The sequence below is a fragment of the Rhinatrema bivittatum genome, chromosome 4 (genome assembly GCF_901001135.1).
Source record: "Rhinatrema bivittatum chromosome 4, aRhiBiv1.1, whole genome shotgun sequence".
In the NCBI taxonomy this organism is placed as follows: domain Eukaryota; kingdom Metazoa; phylum Chordata; class Amphibia; order Gymnophiona; family Rhinatrematidae; genus Rhinatrema; species Rhinatrema bivittatum.
In genome coordinates, this window is record NC_042618.1 from 22,045,574 (window position 1) to 22,066,006 (window position 20,433).

The 20,433-nt window shown below is 45.9% G+C and overlaps 1 protein-coding gene across 2 annotated transcripts in view; it reads left to right on the forward strand.

Moving 5' to 3' along the window:
• Nucleotides 1-9,955, forward strand: part of GOLGA5 (golgin A5) — a 53,174-nt gene extending 43,219 nt beyond the window's left edge. For both annotated transcript variants that reach the window (XM_029597833.1, XM_029597832.1), the window contains exons 12-13: nucleotides 6,789-6,852; nucleotides 9,252-9,955. In XM_029597833.1, coding sequence (XP_029453693.1) covers nucleotides 6,789-6,852; nucleotides 9,252-9,332 — 145 coding nt within the window. In that variant the 3' untranslated portion in view covers nucleotides 9,333-9,955. The remainder of the gene's footprint in view (nucleotides 1-6,788; nucleotides 6,853-9,251) is intronic.
• The last annotated feature ends 10,478 nt before the right edge of the window (nucleotides 9,956-20,433 follow it).

The following is a 20,433-nucleotide window of genomic DNA, read 5'->3' on the forward strand; positions in this document are numbered from 1 at the left end:
CATTAAACTTTTTCTCAAGATGTTTAAAGGACTTTGTAGAATTATTAAAAATGGTAGGTGAAGCACTAAAATACAGTAATCATACTGGTATCATAAAGGCTTACATGTTAACTCTGAACAAGGTGCAAAGCCCTCTACGAGTGAAGAAACGGGTGCAGGGATAATCATAGACCAGCATGTTGTGACTTTTTTTTTTTTTTGTCAGAATAATTTTTATTAAAAGAGAAGAGGCATGTAAACATGAAGGCAAAAACCCCCAAAGCCCCACATCATACAAATGATAAAGGGTTCACTTGTACTTATTAAAACACATCGAACCAGATAGCAGAGAAGATCTGCATGAAGCACATGAGCATAATGCCACATACAGGCAACCAAAATTTGCGAACCTCCTGGGGCAGTGATACAAGGATTGCAACGTGCCGCCGTCTCCTCTTCCGATTTACCCCCTACCCAAGAAATAGTATCCCCTAGCCCAGTTCACACGCTCATGCGCACATCCCCAGCCATCCAAGCGAGCTGAAACCCTTTACTCTGAAGGTACTAATCCTAAGCCCCGAAATCTACCCACACCCCCGCCTATCCAAACGAAGCATCAAGAGAGAGAGAAGCGCAAGTTAGGTATTAGCTAGATCCCCAGTACACACAAACACTTCCGGGTATGCAGGAAGACAGGAAACTGACCCCCACTCCCAAGAGCTACAGCAGCGACACCTCATTGGGGGGAGGGGGGATTTTTCTTTTCTATTTTTACAGATAAAAACTTAGGACAGTCCTTAATTTTCTTTACAGCAGTCAAAAAAGCAAACAATGTTAGGAATTATTAGGAAGGGAATGGTTAATAAAATGGAAAATGTCATAATGCCTCTATATCGCTCCATGGTGAGACCGCACCTTGATGAATACTGTGTACAATTCTGGTCGCCACATCTCAAAAAAGATATAGTTGCGATGGAAAAGATACAGAGAAGGGCAACCAAAATGATAAGGGGGGTGGAACAGCTTCCCTATGAGGAAAGGCTGAAGAGGTTAGGGCTGTTCAGCTTGGAGAAGAGACGGCTGAGGGGATATGATAGAGGTCTTTAAGATCATGAGAGGTCTTGAATGAGTAGATGTGACTCGGTTATTTACACTTTCAAATAATAGAAAGACTAGGGGGCATTCCATGAAGTTAGCAAGTAGCACATTTAAGACTAATCGGAGAAAATTCTTTTTCACTCAACGCACAATAAAGCTCTGGAATTTGTTGCCAGAGGAGGTGGTTAGTGCAGTTAGTGTAGCTGGGTTCAAAAAAGGTTTGGATATGTTCTTGGAGGAGAAGTCCATTAACGGCTATTGATCAAGTTTACTTAGGGAATAGCCACTGCTATTAATTGCATCAGTAGCATGGGATCTTCTTAGTGTTTGGGTAATTGCCAGGTTCTTGTGGCCTGGTTTGGCCTCTGTTGGATACAGGATGCTGGGCTTGATGGACCCTTGGTCTGACCCAGCATGGCAATTTCTTATGTTCTTACAGCAGTATCTTGTCAGTAGCATCAATATTAGTCTCCATGAAAAAATACTTAGCTTGCAGATAATGCGCCGCTATCCCATTCAAGAACACCAGTGTCCTTTATTAAAAGCACCTACTGCCTTTAATCAAAACACCCAGTACAGACTGTTTTGGTGAATAACGCCTGCTTCGGGGGCTTGATCTGTAAAAAGATAAACAGAAACGCAATTGTGTGCACACGTTCCGCTTGAAAGAATTAAATGAGCAGATCTCACTTACTAGCAGCCTAACTGGGTCAGTGCGTCAATGGCGTTTAAAAAAATAAAAAACAATAAAGCTGGTAAAAGTGCCATTTTTAAAGAGCTCACGAGCTGCTGACATTGCATACTGAAAACCCAAAACATTAGAGAACCTAGAAAAAGTATATGCATGCTAGACACACCTTTGTACTAATTTAATAAAAAAAAAAACAATCCAGTCAATCTTGTTGAAACCACTTGGAGTGGTAGTCTCGATCCTGTAGATCAATCCTTGTTCCCTGTACGTCCCACGATCAACCCAGACCGCTGGGTTATGCCTCCCTTCCAGCAGATGGAGTCAGAGAAAAGCTGAAAGCACCCCCAGATTACCTGGTGTGGCACCTGCGATCCTTCAGTATTTCTCTGACTCTAGCAGATGAAGGATGGCATAACTTGCAGTCCTGATCCTTTGCAAATTTCTTTATTTGATTGATTAATAAGTGAAGGGGGTATCCTAACCTTATTACCTTTGACTAGATCAACTTGTAGTAAATGGTTAAAAAAAAAAAAAAAGGGGGGGAAGACTGGCAAGGCTGGGCTCCTGCCCTTGGCCTTAATACCCAGAGAATATTGACACAGCCCGGTGAGTTGGGGAGGATTTACTGGTGGGCCGGGCCCTCCTCCCACCCCCCCATACAGTGCCAGAGACGTCTTAATTCCTCTGGTGGGAGCTACAAATTGCATATTAAGTCCAGGGACGTACATTCCCTGGTTGAGTAGCTCTGAAAAAGAAAAAATAAATACATAAATAAAAGGCAAAGGATAAGCCTTTTAAACCGAGCGAGCCTGCTGAAATCTCCCGGGGCTCCGGAGGGGGTGAATTGCTTCACTCAGCTGATTTTCTACTTAAGGCCTAGATTGCCATGCCGCTAGGATCGCGATGTGCAGCGTGTGGAGAGCCAGTAGCGCAGCTCTCTCGCGAAGGCCTCTGCTCCTGCTGTATCCCTGGAGATGAGGGGCCTTTGCAGCTACTGATTGCAGGGAAAAGATCAGCGTTGATGCAATCGCGCAGCTTAGGCCGCAGTCACAGTTCATAAGGAAGAGGCCTGCCCCGTCACTGACAAGCGGCCATTTTGCCCGATTCGGGCCCCGATGCTGCACAGGGCTCAGATGCTCAGGGGGAGGGGATTTCCTGCCGATTTCTCCACCTATGTTAAGACCCCAAAGGCCTCGCGATTTGGGACATGATTCTTCTCCTCCTGCCGTGCCTCCGGGGGGGGGGCCGCCCCTTAGAGACCGCACCCATTTTCTTCTCAGTTTATTTTACTGCTTCACAAAGCTTATATGGAGGCTGAGGCAGACTTGGATGGGCAATATTCTCCTCCTGCCAAGATCCCCAGGCCTGCGGAGGATCAAGGGTCTCCTAGGACCCGGCCTTCCCATCCCGCTCCTGATGCTGAGCTACCGGCGCCTTCCACTCCTCCGGGGTCCATGCTTCCGAACCCCTCCCCGGTGGATACGAGCGATGATGTTGACAATGCCGCTCCAGTGGAGGGGGATGATCCGTGGGTGCTCAGATTATTTCGTAAGGAGGAGCTAGACCCTTTGATTCCTCATGTGCCACAGGAACTAGATATTCAGGCTCTGTGACCAGTGACAGATCCTTCTTCAGGGGATCCTGTTTTGTCGGGCCTGCAGGCCCCTCCTAGAACTTTTCCTTTCCACCCAATGCTTTTACAGCTTATGACCCGGGAATGGGATGCGCCTGAAGCCACCCTAAGGGTTCGTAGGGCCATAGAAAAACTTTACCCGCTCCCAGACGAGTTCTTGGATCTTCTCAAGATCCTTAAGGTGGACGTGGCCGTGTCAGCCATCACCAAGCGCACCACGATTCCAGTAACAGGAGGAGCAGCTCTCAAGAACCTCCAGGATAGAAAGCTGGAGGTTCTACCCAAGCGGATATTTGAAGTATCGGCTCTCGGAGTTAGGGCAGCCGTCTGTAGTAGTCTCATGCAGAGAGCTACCCTTAGATGAGTTCAGCAATTACTCACAACTCAAGAGCTCCCTCCAGCGGAGGCAGAACAGGCCGCATGGAAGCGGTGGTTGCTTATACAGCGGACGCCTCGTACGATCTTCTTCGTGCTTCTGCGCACAAGATATCCTCTGCAATTTCGGCAAGGAGGCTTCTTTGGCTCCGCAATTGGTCGGCTGATGTCTCTTCTAAGTCTCAGCTGGGCGCCTTTCCGTTTAGAGGAAAGCTATTATTTGGAGATGATCTGGAACAACTGGTTAAGTCCTTAGGGAACAATAAGGTTTACAAGCTTGCAGAGGACAAGCCCAGGCCGTCTCGCCCTTCTGGTGCGACTCGGAGTCATTTTCGAGGTCAGCGCCGTTTTCGTACAGGTAGGGGCTCGTCTTTTGACCCTCAGCAATTGTCGGCAAGGTCTCAGGATTGGGCTCATTCCTTTCGTGGTAGACGGCCTCAGTGAGACGGATCCTCCCAAGGATTTTCCTCCAACAAGGCTTCCCAATGAAGGTGCGCCAGCCCATTCCTCTGTTCCTGAGATCGGGGGTGTCACGTCTCCCTGTTTTGCGAGGAGTGGTTCAAGATTACTTCGGACCAGTGGGTTCTAGATATCATAGAACACTGTTATGCTTTGAATTTTGCTCGCCCACTTCGGGATCTGTTCCTTGTGTCTCCTTGCAGGTCTCAGGCAAAGCAACAGGTCATATTCCAAATCCTGACTCTGCTCAAGGCTCTGGGAGTGGTTGTCCTGGTGCCACCGAACGAATGTCGGACCAGTAGGTACTCCATTTATTTCGTAGTCCCCAAGAAGGAGGGCTCCTTCTGGCCGATATTGGACTTAAAAAAAGGTCAACAGAGCACTACGGGTCCCTCGTTTTCGAATGGAGACGTTGAGGTCCGTCATTGCGGCCGTCCACAATGGCGAATTTTTGGCTTCTTTGGATCTGACGGAGGTTTATCTTCACATAGGAATCAGAGAGCATCATCAAAGGTTTCTGTGGTTCATGGTCTTGGGCGAGCATTACCAGTTTCATGTAAGGCTTCAAAGACTACTATTGCCTGATGGTTGAAGGACACTATTGCTTCGGCATACATATGTCACGGGCGGCAAGTGCCAGACAGTCTTAAAGCTCATTCGATCAGATAGCAAGCGGCATCTTGGGCAGAGAGCCAATGTGTTTCACCACAAGAGATTTGCAGGGCAGCTACTTGGAAATATTTGCACACGTTTGCTAAGCATTACCATTTGGATGTCCGGGCTCCGGATGTTGATTCTTTTGGCGGCAGTGTGCTTCGAGCGGGACTCTCCAGGTCACACCCCATTTAGGGCAGCTTGGGTACATCCCAGCGGTCTGGACTAATCCTGGTACGTACAGGGAAATGAAAATTGGTTCTTACCTGCTAATTTTTGTTCCTGTAGTACCAAGCATCAGTCCAGACACCTGCCCAGGGTTATAGTGTTCAGGAGAGTCCGCTCGGTTGGTTTTGTTTTTTCTCTCTGCAGTTTTTAGACTAATATGAAGATTATCAAGCAAGCTTATCCATGGAAGCATTTCAGTCTGTACTCTTGTCCTGTAGATAGTTTTCACAGGTTATTGTTCAGCTAAATTCTCTCGATCTAGTCATTGGTTGTTTAAATTTACTTCATTCTGCTTTGATATTGATTATACTGAAGGATCGCAGGTGGCACACTGGGTTATCTGGGGGTGCTTTTCAGCTTTTCTCTGACTCCATCTGCTGGAAGGGAGGCATAACCCAGCGGACTGGACTGATCCTTGGTACTACAGGAACAAAAATTAGCAGGTAAGAACCAATTTTCCTTTCGTGATGAAGCAACATTCTGGCCAAGACGCCATCGCGCTGACTCATTTCATGATGTTCCAAAACTTCTAATTTTAAACTCACTGGGAGCATGCCCCTCTTCGAGCCAATGATTCACCAATGGTGCTTCCTTTTTCGGCAGCAAAAGCAGCTGAGATGTTCTAAAACTCGCACCCGTATAGGTTGCATCGATTTGTCCATGTAAAACAAATGGCGGGGGCACCACACAGAATGGTTTTTCAGAGGGAGTTTTATAATCACTGTGATGTAACAACTGAAATCAACTTCCTGACCACTGAAAGAAAATTCACATGCTGAACAAGACCCACAGGGAAAATGTCCTTTAATCACTGATGGTGTTGCATAACTGTCCACCTGTAAATAGGATTTCACTAAGTTGAGACAAATATTAGGAGCTCTCTTACAGGCGAAAAGAGGCTAGGACCGTAATGGTGGTTGTGGCTGTACAATATACCAGTGTCGCCTAAATACTCTTCTGTATCAAATGAGGGCGAGAGGGCCCCCCCCCCCATTGATTCTCCATCTGCAGTGCTCATCAAGCAAAGAATGACTGGGGGCTGGAGCTGAGGATGCAGGATCACTGGGTTGAGGAAGAAGAGAGAGAATGTGTTTACGTGTGTGTGTGTGTGGAAGAGAGAGGTAGTTCACACTCGGCACTGGCCCCGCCCCTTTGCTCAGCTCACACCAGGTCCTACTCCACTCATCTTCCTGTTCCACTTTCTTTTTGTCTACAAATTAAGCTCCCCACTGTGCCCCAGTTTGAGAGCAGCGCTGAGAACACAGCTGGCCTAGGAGAGGAGCTCAGCGCACACCGGGCTGGCTCTCGTTTAAGCAGTATCAGAGCGTGCCTCTCTAAAAGCACGGCTGAATTTTATAGGAAAGGGGGTGAAATATAGCCGCATTCTCCTCCAAATGTGGTACTCCCTCACAAAAAGTGAGCAGCAGCAGCTGCAGGGCCCACAGTTACTTGGTCAAATATTCAGTAACTTAAGGATTTTTTTTTAATGGAAATATTTTGAAAATCACCCTTTTAAAAAACAAAGGAAATGTACAACTGTGCCATAAAAACTCTTGTTTGAACGCTGGTAGGAAATCTGAGTAACTTTAAGGCCTGTGAGCTGACGGGGAGCCAGGGACTTGACTGAAAACTCAGCTCTTTTAATTGGTCTCTCCTATATTTTTCCCACAGCATTCGACTAGGAATTTTCCTGAGACGGTATCCCATAGCACGCGTATTTGTCATCATTTACATGGTGAGTTCTAAGCTGGTTGAAAGTCTGGCGGGTTTTCCAGCGATCGTGTCTATCTGTGCTCATTTTTAGGAAATACTGAGATGGGGGTGGGGAGGCATTCGCTGGGGTTAATTGTCTTGACTGAATGCTGACCCCTTCTTACGTGGCTGAAAGTGTGTGTGTGGGTACCAGAGAATGCGCACTCCTAGCGAGCCTGTGGGCGAGAGGGAAAACGATGTGCATGCGCCTGATTTTTTTTTTTTTTTTAAATGCATGCGTGCCTTGGTGTCCCCTTCACCCTCCCTCCTCTAGCAAATAAATTACAGGTGCACAGTTGCTTTTTAACGTGCGTGAGTTGCACTTACTACATTTTCAAAGAAGAAAGTAAGGAGTGTTTCTTTTGAAGGATTTCCCAAAGTGCTTGCATTAAAACCACCTGCATAGTTCACAACTGCGTGGGCTGTTTCGAGTATTGTCCTCTTGATTTTCAGAGGTACTCATGGGTGCCTAAGTGGCCGAGGGGGCTGATCAAACTGATGCCTTCAGTAAGGAATACATTAAACACGGGCAGAGTGAAGTTCAGCTGCGATTCTTGGAATGGACAGAGAGAAGGGGTATGGTTAGCACACTTTAAGGGCCAAATTGCCTAGTTCAGGGGTCCCCAGGCTGAGGGCCAGATGCAACCCCCCCCCCAGCATCGACAGCAGAAGGAGCTTGATCCGTCCTGCAGCGCTGGCATGCATTTCGCTGCTACCACCGGCTCAGATACGTGACAGCACGTCGGAGGAGCATAGGGGGTCGAGCCGCCATTGTCTAGCTGAGCTACGCGCTGCTGGCATTGGTGCTGTTTGTGGAGCCACTTGGACCAAAGATGGGGGAAACAGGTTGCAGCGCAGCCATCGTGGGTTCTGCAGGGTTACCTAGGAAAGCCAGGTAAAGATGGAGGTTCCTGGAGGACGCAGGCTTTGGAGGCACAGAGTGCAGACATCGTCATTGTTATAACCCAGAGAGCAAGTCCAAATATCTCTGCCTGGATTGGGGTCTCCAGAGGGGGGGATTGGTTTGCTCGTACCACGAATCGGGGGGAGGGGGGATGGGGAAGGAAGTAGAGTGCATGGGGGAGATCAAAATGTGAGTGCCCCACACCACCACCCCATCCACCTTCCCCACTACCTTCTTCCCAGGGTGGGGAAAGGTTGTTTGGGGGTGAGGCAGGTTGCTAACTTTCCCCATCCCCCTTGGCCCCCTCTGTGATTTGAAATGTCCTATGTGGCCTTTCTCTTGAAATGTTGGAGGCCCCTGACCTGTTTAATCCTTACCTGTAGGTAAACGAAGTTCTGCGCAGGTGCAGTAAGTAGCTTGGGGGACCAGGGGAATATTAACCTGTCCCATTCTTCTCTCAAGGGGGGGGCGGCTCAGTGGGACATGTTGTGTTGTACTAAGAGGAAAAGGGAGCAAGTGCATTTCATATGGAGGATAGACGTGACCATTTTAAGGAATCGTCAGACTTTTACACTGCTGGTTAATCTTAGACTTTGTGCTGGCTGTAGAAATAGTTTCTGTAGCCGTCCCTCCGTTTCCAGTTAGCCAGGCTCTCCCATCCTACCTGAGACCAAGATTTTGTAAGTAGCAAGATGTTTATCCAAAGTGACCCCCGGCCACTCTGACCCGGCAGCTGAATTCAGCCTGCAGCTGGGCCTGCTTGCAGTGCCTCCGCATTTCATGCACAGCTGTTCGTGTTCTTTTTTTGTAGAAGCAGACTGAGATTTGTGTGCCGGGGGAGTGGATGTATCAGCTGCTTTGGTTTCATGTGTGTGCAGCACAATTCTAATTCTTCCTGGGTTAGATGCAAACCACCATTCGTTCAGCTGAGAACTCGCTGCCGTGCCATGGATGAAATGCTTCCCGAGTCCAGCAGAGGGAAGACCCATCTTGCTCACTGCTTTGCTTCTCTGGTGCAGGAGTGAAAGGAGCTCTTACAGAGTGCAGCGCGCAGTGATGATAAATTGCTGCCTTCGGCTTCCTCACTCTTCTCGGCTCTCCTTGTCATGCTCGCAAAGTGTATCCCAACTCCAGACTGGCGGCATGACCTGAAAATCCCTTTATTTCCTGGGTACTGGGACTTCACCCAGCTGAGATTAAGCTCCCTTTGTGTTCCTGCATGCAAGAGGATGACATGAATACAAACTGGGACGTGTGAGGGTAGATGGGGGTTCAGACTGCGCACATTCAGGTTTAGCTGCTCAGTGCACTTCCCGCCTTGTAAGAACCGAGCCCTTGTCCGCTGTTCTCTAGCAAGTACGTCAGCTAGAGCAGCTGGCACATCTCTGTTGCCCTTAAACATCCCTGGCATAGAGGCACAGATTTCTGCTCCTGGTCTTCCAGTAAAATTTCTCTTTCTGGATGTTTTCTTTTGCCAGGCACTGCTTCATCTCTGGGTCATGATTGTGCTCCTTACCTACTCGCCAGAAATGCATCACGACCGTCCTGAAGGCAAATAAAGAAAGGAGCCTCCAGCTGTTCTAATGCTCATCGCAGTCCGATTTTCTGACTGATCGCTTAAAAATTGTCTGTACTTACTTTAAAGTAAGTTAAGGGTGCCTACATTTTACCTTTTAAGAAGGTAAGACACACACACTGTACCTTTTTGATAAGGATTTTTGCCATGGGCACACAATCGTAGAAGATCCTTGGTTTTGCGGTTTAAATTATTAGACAGATTGCATTCCGCTTCTTACTTTAAATTCCTTGAGAGAGAAGGAAGCAATGCTAACACTTGAGTTAGCCTACTGTACATTGGCCATAGAGTTTCCGAAGCTCCTTGTAGGAAACTGAGTTGCACAGTGCTAGGAAGATCTCCTCCAGTATTCTAGCTCTGTGCCATGAAGTATTGTATTTCAGACCAGACTGACAGAGGTTAATCAGGGAACCTAATGTACTTAGAAATGTAATTAAACTGGTTACAATTCTTGGTTATACTCATCTTTGCACCTATATATTTTTTTATGTAAATATAAACTTATTTCAATTTTAACTTGTTAAAAATATTTGGAGGAACTGAAATATGACACTAGTGCAATATATTTAGTAAATACTGAAATAAAATAAAATGTCATGAGCTTTCCCTTGTTACCTTTTTTTTTTTTTCTGTGTTCAAAGGAGTGCATCTTTTCTGTCAGGTGTACTGTTAAAGGTTTGAGAGCAGGGGCTATTGTGTTTTGAAGCATATACCATATCCTTCTGTGCAAATATGTATTTAAAAAAAGCATGTAAATGTTATGTGTTAAGAGCTCCTTCTGCTTGCCACTCCTGTGGGATCATCGGATACAGCAAGGAACATGTGCCCAGCACCAGCCAGTTTTCGCTTGCTGCCAGTGCTCCTTACTGCCTCTACTCATATAACTCCAGAAGAAGGAACCACTTGAAAAATTATTTGCTGATATTTAATTTTTTTCCTGCTTTTTATTTTCAGGCAATGGATTTTTCCAGCAGCTGGGATAGGGGAGACCTAGCAGAAGAGAAACTTGGAAAAGTTGTTTAAATGTGAGACTGTTCCCGCGCAGATCCCCATTCTAAAGTCTGGTTGTAGACAAGGGGTTCCTGTGCTGTGTCTGGGACGGGTGGCAGAGACCAGATTCACTCAATGTGGGTTACATCATATTACAGACAGGTCATTTGGAGCCTCATTTTACAAAGGTGTAAACAGTTTTGAGTAGCAGCATTAGCATTATATAGATTGACCAAAATCAAGTGCATCTCAAGGCCTAACGCTAAATAGATCAACAATACTGACTAAGCTCCAACAGCTTTAACTCTGAGAATAAATGGTTCCCTAGCAAATCTTTAGCTTGTAGCAGCATGGGTAAGGCACTGGGTGAAATGGCATAGTTTCCCCATAGTCAATTCAGCAGCTCGTCGTCGGGCATTACAGAAAGCTGCAATTGCACTGCCTAACCTGTCCATCTTGGATGTCCTGAATATCCTGGGAGCTTGCATTCTGATGATATTCATTTTTAGCTCACTCATTGTGCTATGAAACGGATGTAAGCCGAGGTGTGGATGCTATGTTTCATACGTGGACAAAGGACTGACAGTACAAAGAATGGACTGGAAAAACTCAGAGTGCAGCCATTGTGTAGGTGTATTCATTGCTTATCAGCATGGCCTCAGCAGATGTTGCTCTAGCATAGAGACCAAGTTTGTTTACTTTTGATGATCCTGAATGGAGGAGCATGGGACATACTTCATCTTACTCAGAAAACCCATGCACTGTTCTGGTGCTTATTAGACTGCGCTTGTGAGGTGCTCTGTTCATCATGTTCATGTCCCCTGATTGCCTATTTAATTTCCCTGTTTAAAGGCACTCTTAACTTGCTTTTCCGTGAATTGATTTTTGAGGCTTTGGGAAACAGCCCCCTTAAATTGGGCAGTCTCATTAAGAACTCACTGGTGAGAGCCAGCGGCATCCATTCAAGTAGCCAGATTCATTGAATGCCTTCTGGATGGCCTGTACTACTGTCAAGAAGTCACATCTTGCACATCCTACTTGGAGTCGGGTTTCCTGTACGTAGCTGTCTGAGCAGTAAAAATCCCCCTCAGGCTTACCGATTACTTGGTTAGCTGTGGATGAGAAATGGTGACCAGATCAGTATTTCTGGCTACCTAGTCAGTGGATTTCTGTGCATTATCATCTTGCTCATGGTCGCCCAGTTAACTGCTTATATAATCATTGTGGTTTTTATACACCCAATGGTGTGCAGTGCTCAGGGTCAGCTCTCTGATAGATTTTTGTCAGAGAATAGACAATCTGTTGTCCAGTGGCGTCGACCAGTTTTTTCATGATGTCTCTTCCGGAAAGAAGAAATCATTGAGCTTTGTTCCCTTTACTTTCCTTTAGCTAGAAAAGAAATTTCTTCGCAGCATGTGAAGCTGGTGAAGAACGCTTACAGACAGTGAGATGGGAGAGGTAGAATAGTTTGAATGTCAAACACCTTCCTAGCCAGCGCTCCTTCACTGCCAGTGTGCCAGCATATACCCTTTGCAGCTCCTCGGGCTTCTCGTGCTACTGTTACTAAGATTGCTTCGGCAGGCCTCACTTCATGCGACTTCTGATATTCGAGAACTTGTACAACGCTCTTGGTTATGCAGAAACTTAAATCTGTTTTATTTGGGCTGTACGTGTAAATTTTATGTCGGCATGCTGTAATCACCAAAGCCATAACCTCCCAAATGTTTAACACGCTTGGATCTGCTTTTTAAGAGAGGGTTTATAATCCAGTCTAAAATGCAGTGTAAGTGAGGGCTAGCATGGATGGGACCTGTTCTGAGTGTGAGGGGAAGAGGAGTTAGGGTGATTTAAAGCCAAGCCGTGTCCGTCATGCCTGACCTCAATTGCTGGTTACAACTGTAGCATATTACTCTCTTACGTCTGAGGCAAAGGAATGTTTGCATTTCTGTATTCATCCCTTTAACTCTGACATGACAGCAGCATGGCAATAACACCCCACCACTGAGGATCTTCAGTTCCTGGGCAGGATGTCAAAATTATATAATACCTACAAGTATGGTTCCTGCAAGAGAGAGTGGTCTGGAAGCAGAAACATTCATAGCTGGTATAAAAGTAAATATAACTGTCCAGTGCTTGAGTGTAGTCCAGCTCTGGTGTTCAGTGTGCATTGAGAGGTTTTTTTGATGCACAGTCTTAAGAGAAATCAAATGCTGCAATTCTTAAGGGCTGAGCACTTCACTTCTCCCTGTTAAAGCATGGTAATGACCACACACCTAAGTTCATGTTCTCAAAATAGTGTTCCCTGTACGTACCAGGATCAGCTCAAAATAGTGTTAGAATTTGCTGAGACCCCTGAACAAGTGGAAATGGTGTGCATGCACTGTCTAACCAATAAAATTCCTGAATGCCCTCCCCCAGCCCATGCTTCCTGGGCCGTTTGATAGTGGGTTGAGAACGAATGGAGCTATATTGTAGCTCAAACATTGATTGAGAGGAAGCCCCAGTAATGAAACTCACAAAGAATGTGGAACCAAGGTGACTTAGTAGAGTCCTGCAGAAGATTCTTTTACCTGGGAACTTATTGTTCCAAAGCAATCAAACCTGAAATGGAAAGAGGAGAGAACAAGGTTTTGAATTTCACTTGCATCAGATCCAGGTGCCAGGGAGAGGAGATGACCTTAACTAGAGGCAGGATTAGGCCAGGTCCTTCAGCATCCGTTTCATGGGGCGATGGAGGCACCTGTTCATCCACTCCGAATGTTGCCCACTGGCCCCCTTTGAGCAGTGGGAGCACCGCATGCTGGCTTGGAAGTCTGTCCTTCAGCACAAATGCGTATGCATGCCTCGCTGTCCTTCAAAACCATGAGAGAGCTCGCCATATTGTATGCCAAGATTCAGAAACCCTTCTCAGATTCAAATAATCATTTTTCTTGTCCCGCTAGTTAACTAACAAGCAGCGCGATTATTTTTTTTCTAAATAGAAACCGCAATTAGGAGTGCGTCCTTTGCTATTTTATGGATCGTGTATTGCAGTCAGCAGTGGGTATGGCCAGCATCTTCAGGCAGAATCAGCCTATGAAAAGCCGGTAGCGCTTTTAGCATGGGTGCGTGCAATGTGATGGGAACACACTCTATTTTTTTTTTTTTTAATCAATTTGCCTCGTCCTCTGTTGACCCCCCTCACCAGCGCAAGCAGGACTCCTGGTTTCCCAGAGCTGCGGCGATTGCCTGGCACCGACACCAGCCTTCACAGTGGTGAGGGGATTGATTTTATATTTCTGAACATGAATGTAAGGAAAATGTGATGTACTCTTACCTCCCGTCAAATGAACCACCCCCCAACTAAAAGGTTGTGTCATTTTAGTGACTATTTTTAATTACAGAAATTCAGGCGCAAGTTGCACTCCGTTTAACAGCAGATGGTATAATACAGGTTCATTACAGAAATAAGATTTAAACAAGCACGGACCAAAATGAAGTATGATTAGACTAGTGTTTTCCACTCTCTCTTCTTGTCCAGCTCATGATTCGATTGTGCACCATCCACCACGAAGTCATGATTCCCTGTACGTAGCAGGATCAGTCCAGACTGCTGGGTTATGCCTCCCCTCCAGCAGATGGAGTTCTTTCTCCAAAATGTACACCACCTGTGGCGAAGGTGCAGATACCTTCTCCCTAGTATACTGTAAACAGTTTTGAGTAATCGAAAAGTTGGGTAATAAATCCAAATAAGCAAAAGAAATGAACCTAAGATCTGAATTTTCTCCTGGTCTCCACTCTGGTGCCATAATACATTTTTTCTTCTCCCCAACTCTTGTGGTTTTTTTTTTTGTTGTAAATGATTTTGATTTCTAGTCTGCCTCTTTTTATGTGGCTTACATTCAGGGACTGTGCCTCTAGTTTGTAAAGTCTCCCTGCCAGCCCTAGCTCTTGCTTCCACCCGCTCTCCTGGTTTGCAGCCCTGCCGGCCCTTTGCTGGTGAACTGTTACAGGGGGATGAGGGGGCGGCCCCACCATTTTCTGCAGATAGGAGCTGGAGCTGCTTCCAGAGGAGGCTCGGAGTGGCAGAGGGGATTTAAAGCGAGCGAGAAAGGAGGAATCTACTCTGTTTTTTATTTTATTTTATTTTATTTTTAGTGCCTCCTGCAACTTGCTGTCCCAGGCAGTACTGGCTTGGTATCCATGAGATCAGGGACCCCTCAGTGCAAGACAAGAATTAGAATTTATTTTTTGTTTTCATGGGGAAGCTTGCAGGTTGTGCTTTCTTTCCATCCTAAGGTGAAATAAGAAAGGCAAGAAGTTCCATCCAGAACTAAGGGAGCCTGCCTTCCAGAACATTGTGTGGATCTCGGCCGGAACCCCCCCAAAAACTCCAACTCCTGGCTGCAGCCCTTCACACCCCCCCCCCCCCCCCCCAAACCTCCAGCTTTTCTGAAAGATTTGGTTGGGATAGAGAAAATGTGCTGAAATGCAAGAAGGCAAAAGAAGAGGAACACGTATGAAGGATTAATAGAAAAGATCTAAAAATGTTTAGAAATCTATATGAAAAAATACAATCACTAACCACAGTATCGGCGTCCAGGAACTGGTTCAAAGATAAAAGTAAGTCCTGGCATGCTTGCTTCAGGGCAAATGTAAAATGAAGAATAAAGTCTGCTGGGGAAAAAGTGCTTTTCTTGTGCTTCTCAGATGGTGTCCGCCTCAGGACGGACTGGCGTCCTGTTGAAAATAGGACCCAGCAGGGCAGGAGGGACTCCATTGCAATCTCTTGTGACCCCCTGGATGCAGTAAAATGGGGGGAGGGATGAGGGAGGCTAGGGGATGTTTTTTTATTTAGTGGGGGGGGGGCAGGGTTTGGTGGGGGAGGGTAGGATCTAGCCCCTTTCTCGCTTTGGTATTTATTTCATTTCTGTTAAATGCAACAAGCCCAAATAAACATGAAACAAAACATTTTTTTTATGTGCACATTCCTATTTGCCACGGGAAATAAAATTTGACTGGGGCTATTGCTACCGAAGCTATGGTTTGGATCAATACTTCTGTTGCGTTCTTAGGAGATTCTTAATCCACAGCGCGTCACAGATTTGCAGATATCCACTCTTATTCTGAGGTTCCAAGCTGCTTCTCTCATCTACCTCCTCTTCTCCAGGTTATACATATTTATATCTATCAGCCTCTCCTAGGTCTTCCAATTCAGACTATAAAAGTTTATAAATAAATAAAATCCCTTGCTGGGTTGAGACTTAAGGAGGACCAGTGCAGCAGCTGTGGCTGGTCCTTTAAGGTGTTCTGAGGGAGTTTCTTATATTCTAAAGACTGGAAGGGGGACAATATGTAAATCTACAGTTCTAATACTAAATTTTCAAAAGGGAAACTTTGATAAAATGAGGGAAATAGAAAAAAACTGAAAGTTGGCAGCTGCAAAGGTTAAAAATATACAACAGACATGGACATTGTTTAAAAATACCATCTTTGAAGCTCAGATCAGATATATTCCATACATTAAGAAAGGAGTAAGGAAGGCAAAATGATTACCAACATGGTTAAGAGGTGAGGTGAAAGAGGCTATTTTAGCCAAAAAAATCAATCCTTCAAAAATTGGAAGAAGGATCCATCTGAAGAAAATAGGAAAAAGCATAAGCATTGTTAAATTAAGTGTAAAACATTGATAAGACAGGCTAAGAGAGAATTTGAAATGAAGCTGGCTGTAGAGGCAAAAACTCATATTAAAACTTTTTAAAATATATCCAAAGAAACAAACCTGTGAGGGAGTTGGTTGGACCGTTAGCTGACCGAAGGCTTAAAGGGGCTCTTAGGGGAAGATAAGGCCATTGCAGAAAGACTAAATGAATTATTTGCTTCTATATTTACTAATGAGGATGGTAGGGAGATACCAGTTCCGGATATGGTTTTCAAAGGTGATGAGTCAGATGAACTGAGCCAAATCACTGTAAACCTGGAAGATGCAGTAGGCCAGATTGACAAATTAAAGAGTAACTAATCGCCTGGGCTGGATTGTATGCACTCTAGGTTTCTGAAGGAACTCAAAAATTGAATCTATCTATTAGTTAAAATTTGTAATCAATCATTGAAAAATCATCCATTGTACATGAAGAGTAGTCAATGTAACCCCAATATTTAAAAAGGTGCCGGGGGTGATCCAGGATACTATAGACCAGTGAGCCTGAGTTCAGTGCTGGAAAAAATAGTGGAAAGTATTCTAAAGATCAAAATCACAGAGGATATAGAAAGACATGTTTCAATAGAACACAGTCAGCATGGATTTACCCAAGGGAAGTCTTGCCTCACAGTTTCATTTTTTTTTAAGGTGTTAATAAATATGTGGATAAAGGTGAACCAGTAGATGTGGTGTAATTAGATTTTCAAAAGGCATTTGACAAAGTCCCTCATGAGAGGCTTCTAAGAAAACTAAAAAGTCATGGGATAGGAGGCGATGTCCTTACGTGGATTATAAACTGGTTAAAAGACAGAGTATGATTAAATGGCCAATTTTCTCAGTGGAAAAGGGTAAACAGTGGAGTGCCTCAGGGATCTATACTTGGACTGGTGCTTTTTAATGTATATATAAATGATCTGGAAAGGAATACGACAAGTGAGGTAATCAAATTTGCAGATGATACAAAATTGATCAGAGTAGTTAAATCACAAGCGGTTTGTAATAAATTGTAGGAGGACTTTGCGAGACTGGAAGATTGGGCATCCAAATGGCACGTTAAAACCACCAAATACTTAACTCCAAAACTCAGGCGTTCAAAAAATCACCCAACATGGACCATGTTTCGGCCGTCAAGCCTTCATCAGGGGAAAATGTTTGAATCAATCACAGCTAGACGCCACCATATCGTCTCCCACATCCTAGAAATACTATAAAAAAATTAGTGATAATCACAAACCACATAAATGTCTATGCTTTTATACATGAACTTAGATGAAATGAAGGGTTGGCGTTTTGAGCGTTGTGGTGCCATTAATTTGAACGGGGCACCTAGAAGGTATGAGTTGGTTTGGCAATTCCTTGTTGTAGAAGATATATGAGGAAATAGCTAATTTGTCTATCAAAGATATGTTTTTTGTAGAATGAGTAATAAAGGTATAGATATTATTAACAAAATTATCCTATGAGGGTGATGGTAGATGATTACAACTGTAGAGCCAGTGAGGCTGATAATGTCTGAGGCCCATTGCGGGCGAGAGACAGTGGATTAAAAACAGGCACTTTGTCCTGATACTGTCTTTCCTCAAAAGATTATTTGTTTCCCTTAAAAAAAATTTTTTTTAGTTAATGTATTTGGGAGAATTATTGTTTCCCTCTCTGTTTTTTCAATTTCTATTATATTTAGGGAGCAGTTGCTTCTGAGTTTGAGACTTTAAGTAATTACATTTTAAATGAATACAGAAAAAAAAGTTATTACTTAAAGATGCAGAATTGTAAATATTTTGAGCAGAATTTCCCTAGAAATTCACTGTAAGAGTGTCCCTTCCACTCACTCTCCCTACTCCCCTGGCCACTTTGCCCTCTCAGGCCCCAACTCCTCCACCTGCCAGTATCTCTCCCCTCCACCTCTAGTCTCAACCCCTTCCACTGTATCGCCAGTCCCAGAGTTTGACCCTGTTCTCAGTACTACCCCTCACACATACTCCCTCTGTCTAGTACACATACACACACCCTCATACAGGCTCCCTCACTGTCTCGCGCACACACACACATCCCCTTATACAGGGCCCTCTCTCTTGCATACACACCCACACAAGCTCCCTTTCTCTCTCAAACATACATCTTCACACAGGCTACCTATGTCTCTCTCTCACGCACCCTTTCTCACAGGCTTTCTCTCACACATACACAATCCCTTCACACAGGCTTGCACCCTCACATACACACAATCACTTTTTCATACACACCAGTTCCCAATCTCTCACACACATACACACTCCTTCACAATCTCCTCATATAGGCTCCCTCTCTCTGGCACCCACTCAAGCATTTCCCCCCCCCCCCTCCCACCTCTCACCTCTCATGCTTTCTCACAGGACAAGCAGGATGGTAGTTCTCACATATGGGTGACATCACAGGATGGAGCCCAATCACGGAAAACTTCTGTCAAAGTTTCCAGAACTTTGAATAGCCCCTACTGGGCATGCCCAGCATGGCACTAACCCTGCAGCCAGCAGGGGTCCCCCTTCAGTCTTCTTTTTTCCGCACAGCAGTAGCCACGCGGTTTAGGAGCTCTGAAGAGATTCCTGACAGGAATTTTCCTCATGGAATTGTTTAAAGTTAAATTGCCCCACAGGGGTCCCTCCTCTAACTTTTCTCTGACCGCGGTACTCCGGTAAGTTTTTACCCGTCTTCCGTCAATTACCTTCGAGTTTGGCCCTTGCGGCCTACTGGCCATCGACTGAACCGCGGCTCGATTTTTTTCAATGGCCATGGAGTTGAGGTTCCGTTGGTGCCCGGACTGTACTCGCACCATGTCTCACAGACCCCCATGGAGTCTGTGTAATATGTTTAGGCCATGAGCATGATGTCCTGACTTGCACCAAATGTGCCCTCATGACACCAAAAGGTCGCAAAGCCAGAATGGAGAAGATGGAACTCATCTTCCGTGCTCAGACCCCGACTCCGTCCATTGCATCGATGTCATCGGAACCGGCACTGTCAACTTCGCGCCAGCATCGACCACCGACCAGTGACCGACCGCCATCGATGTCTTCACGGCCATCGACACCCTCTACTCCCCCCTCAGGATCGAGGGGATCGCAGGGAGAAACATCGCCATCGACATCGCAAGACTCGGACCATCGAGGGAGCAAAATCATTGACCTCGCCACTGTCTGAGCTACCGTTGAAGAAGCCCCGTCCAGGAAAGGCACCGACCATTCCTGCGACCGGGTCATCGAGGCCACCCTCACCTGATCGGGGTTTGGGAGTCGTGATTCCGCCTGTAAAGGTGGTCCCTCCAACTATGCCTCTGCCTCCCTCTTCTGTGCCGGAGCCGGGGCTGCTTGCTCCAGGTCTCTGAGAAGAACTGGACCAGCTGGTTCAGGAGGCCATCGACAAGGCGATGCAATGTCTCCAGGTTCCTCCGGCACCGACACCGGCACCGATTGTGGAACCTGTCATCGACCCGATTCCGGCAGCGCTGGCACCGCTGCTATCCAGGATGGAGGCGCTGATGGCCGCCCTTCCACCGATGGATCCCGGGTCTCCGATGGCTCCAATGCCTTCCCCGATGACAGCTTCATCGGGTGGAGAAACACTGTTCCGCATCCCTCCATCGGGATTTTTGCCTCAGCCATCGATGCCGATACGTCCCTCGCCACCAATTCATCCATCGGTGCCGATACGTCCATCGGCGCCATCGGGTCATCCATCGATGCCCTCTATGCCTGCACCGATGCCTTCCATGCCATCATCGGTGCCTCTGGCGATTCCTTCGATTTTTTTTGGAGCCTCAACCGTGAGATTCAGGTATCCAACCCCCTTCTCGTCCTACAGGAGAGTCTGCTGATCCTTATGACACTTGGGGTGAGGATTCTTCAACAGACACCGATGACTTACCTTCACCACTTTCTCCCACTGAAAGTAGAAAGCGTTCTCCTCCAGAGGACCTCTCATTCATAAATTTTGTGAAGGAAATGTCTGAGTTGGTTCCTTTTCAACTTCAGACGGAACAGGATGACAGGCGCAATTCCTGGATGCCCCCAAAGTGATCACCTCTATTCCCATTCATCAAGTCCTCCTTGATCTCCTCAAAAAGAACTGGGAAAATCCTGGATCAAGTTGCTCCAGTACACAGAAAGGCTGACACTACTTACTTAGTTCAGTCAGCCCCAGGCTTTCAAAAATCCCAGCTCGACCACCACTCAGTTGTGGTAGAGTCTGCTCAAAAAAGGGCAAAAAGTTCAAAACCTCACTCATCTACCCTGCCTGCTAAGGGACAAAAGTTCCTAGACAACATTGGTCGATGAGTGGTCCAAGGGGCCATGCTAATCTCCCGTATTGCTGCCTATCAGCTTTATATGACCCAATATAATAGGGTCATCTTTAAACAGATACAGGACTTCCCAGAGTC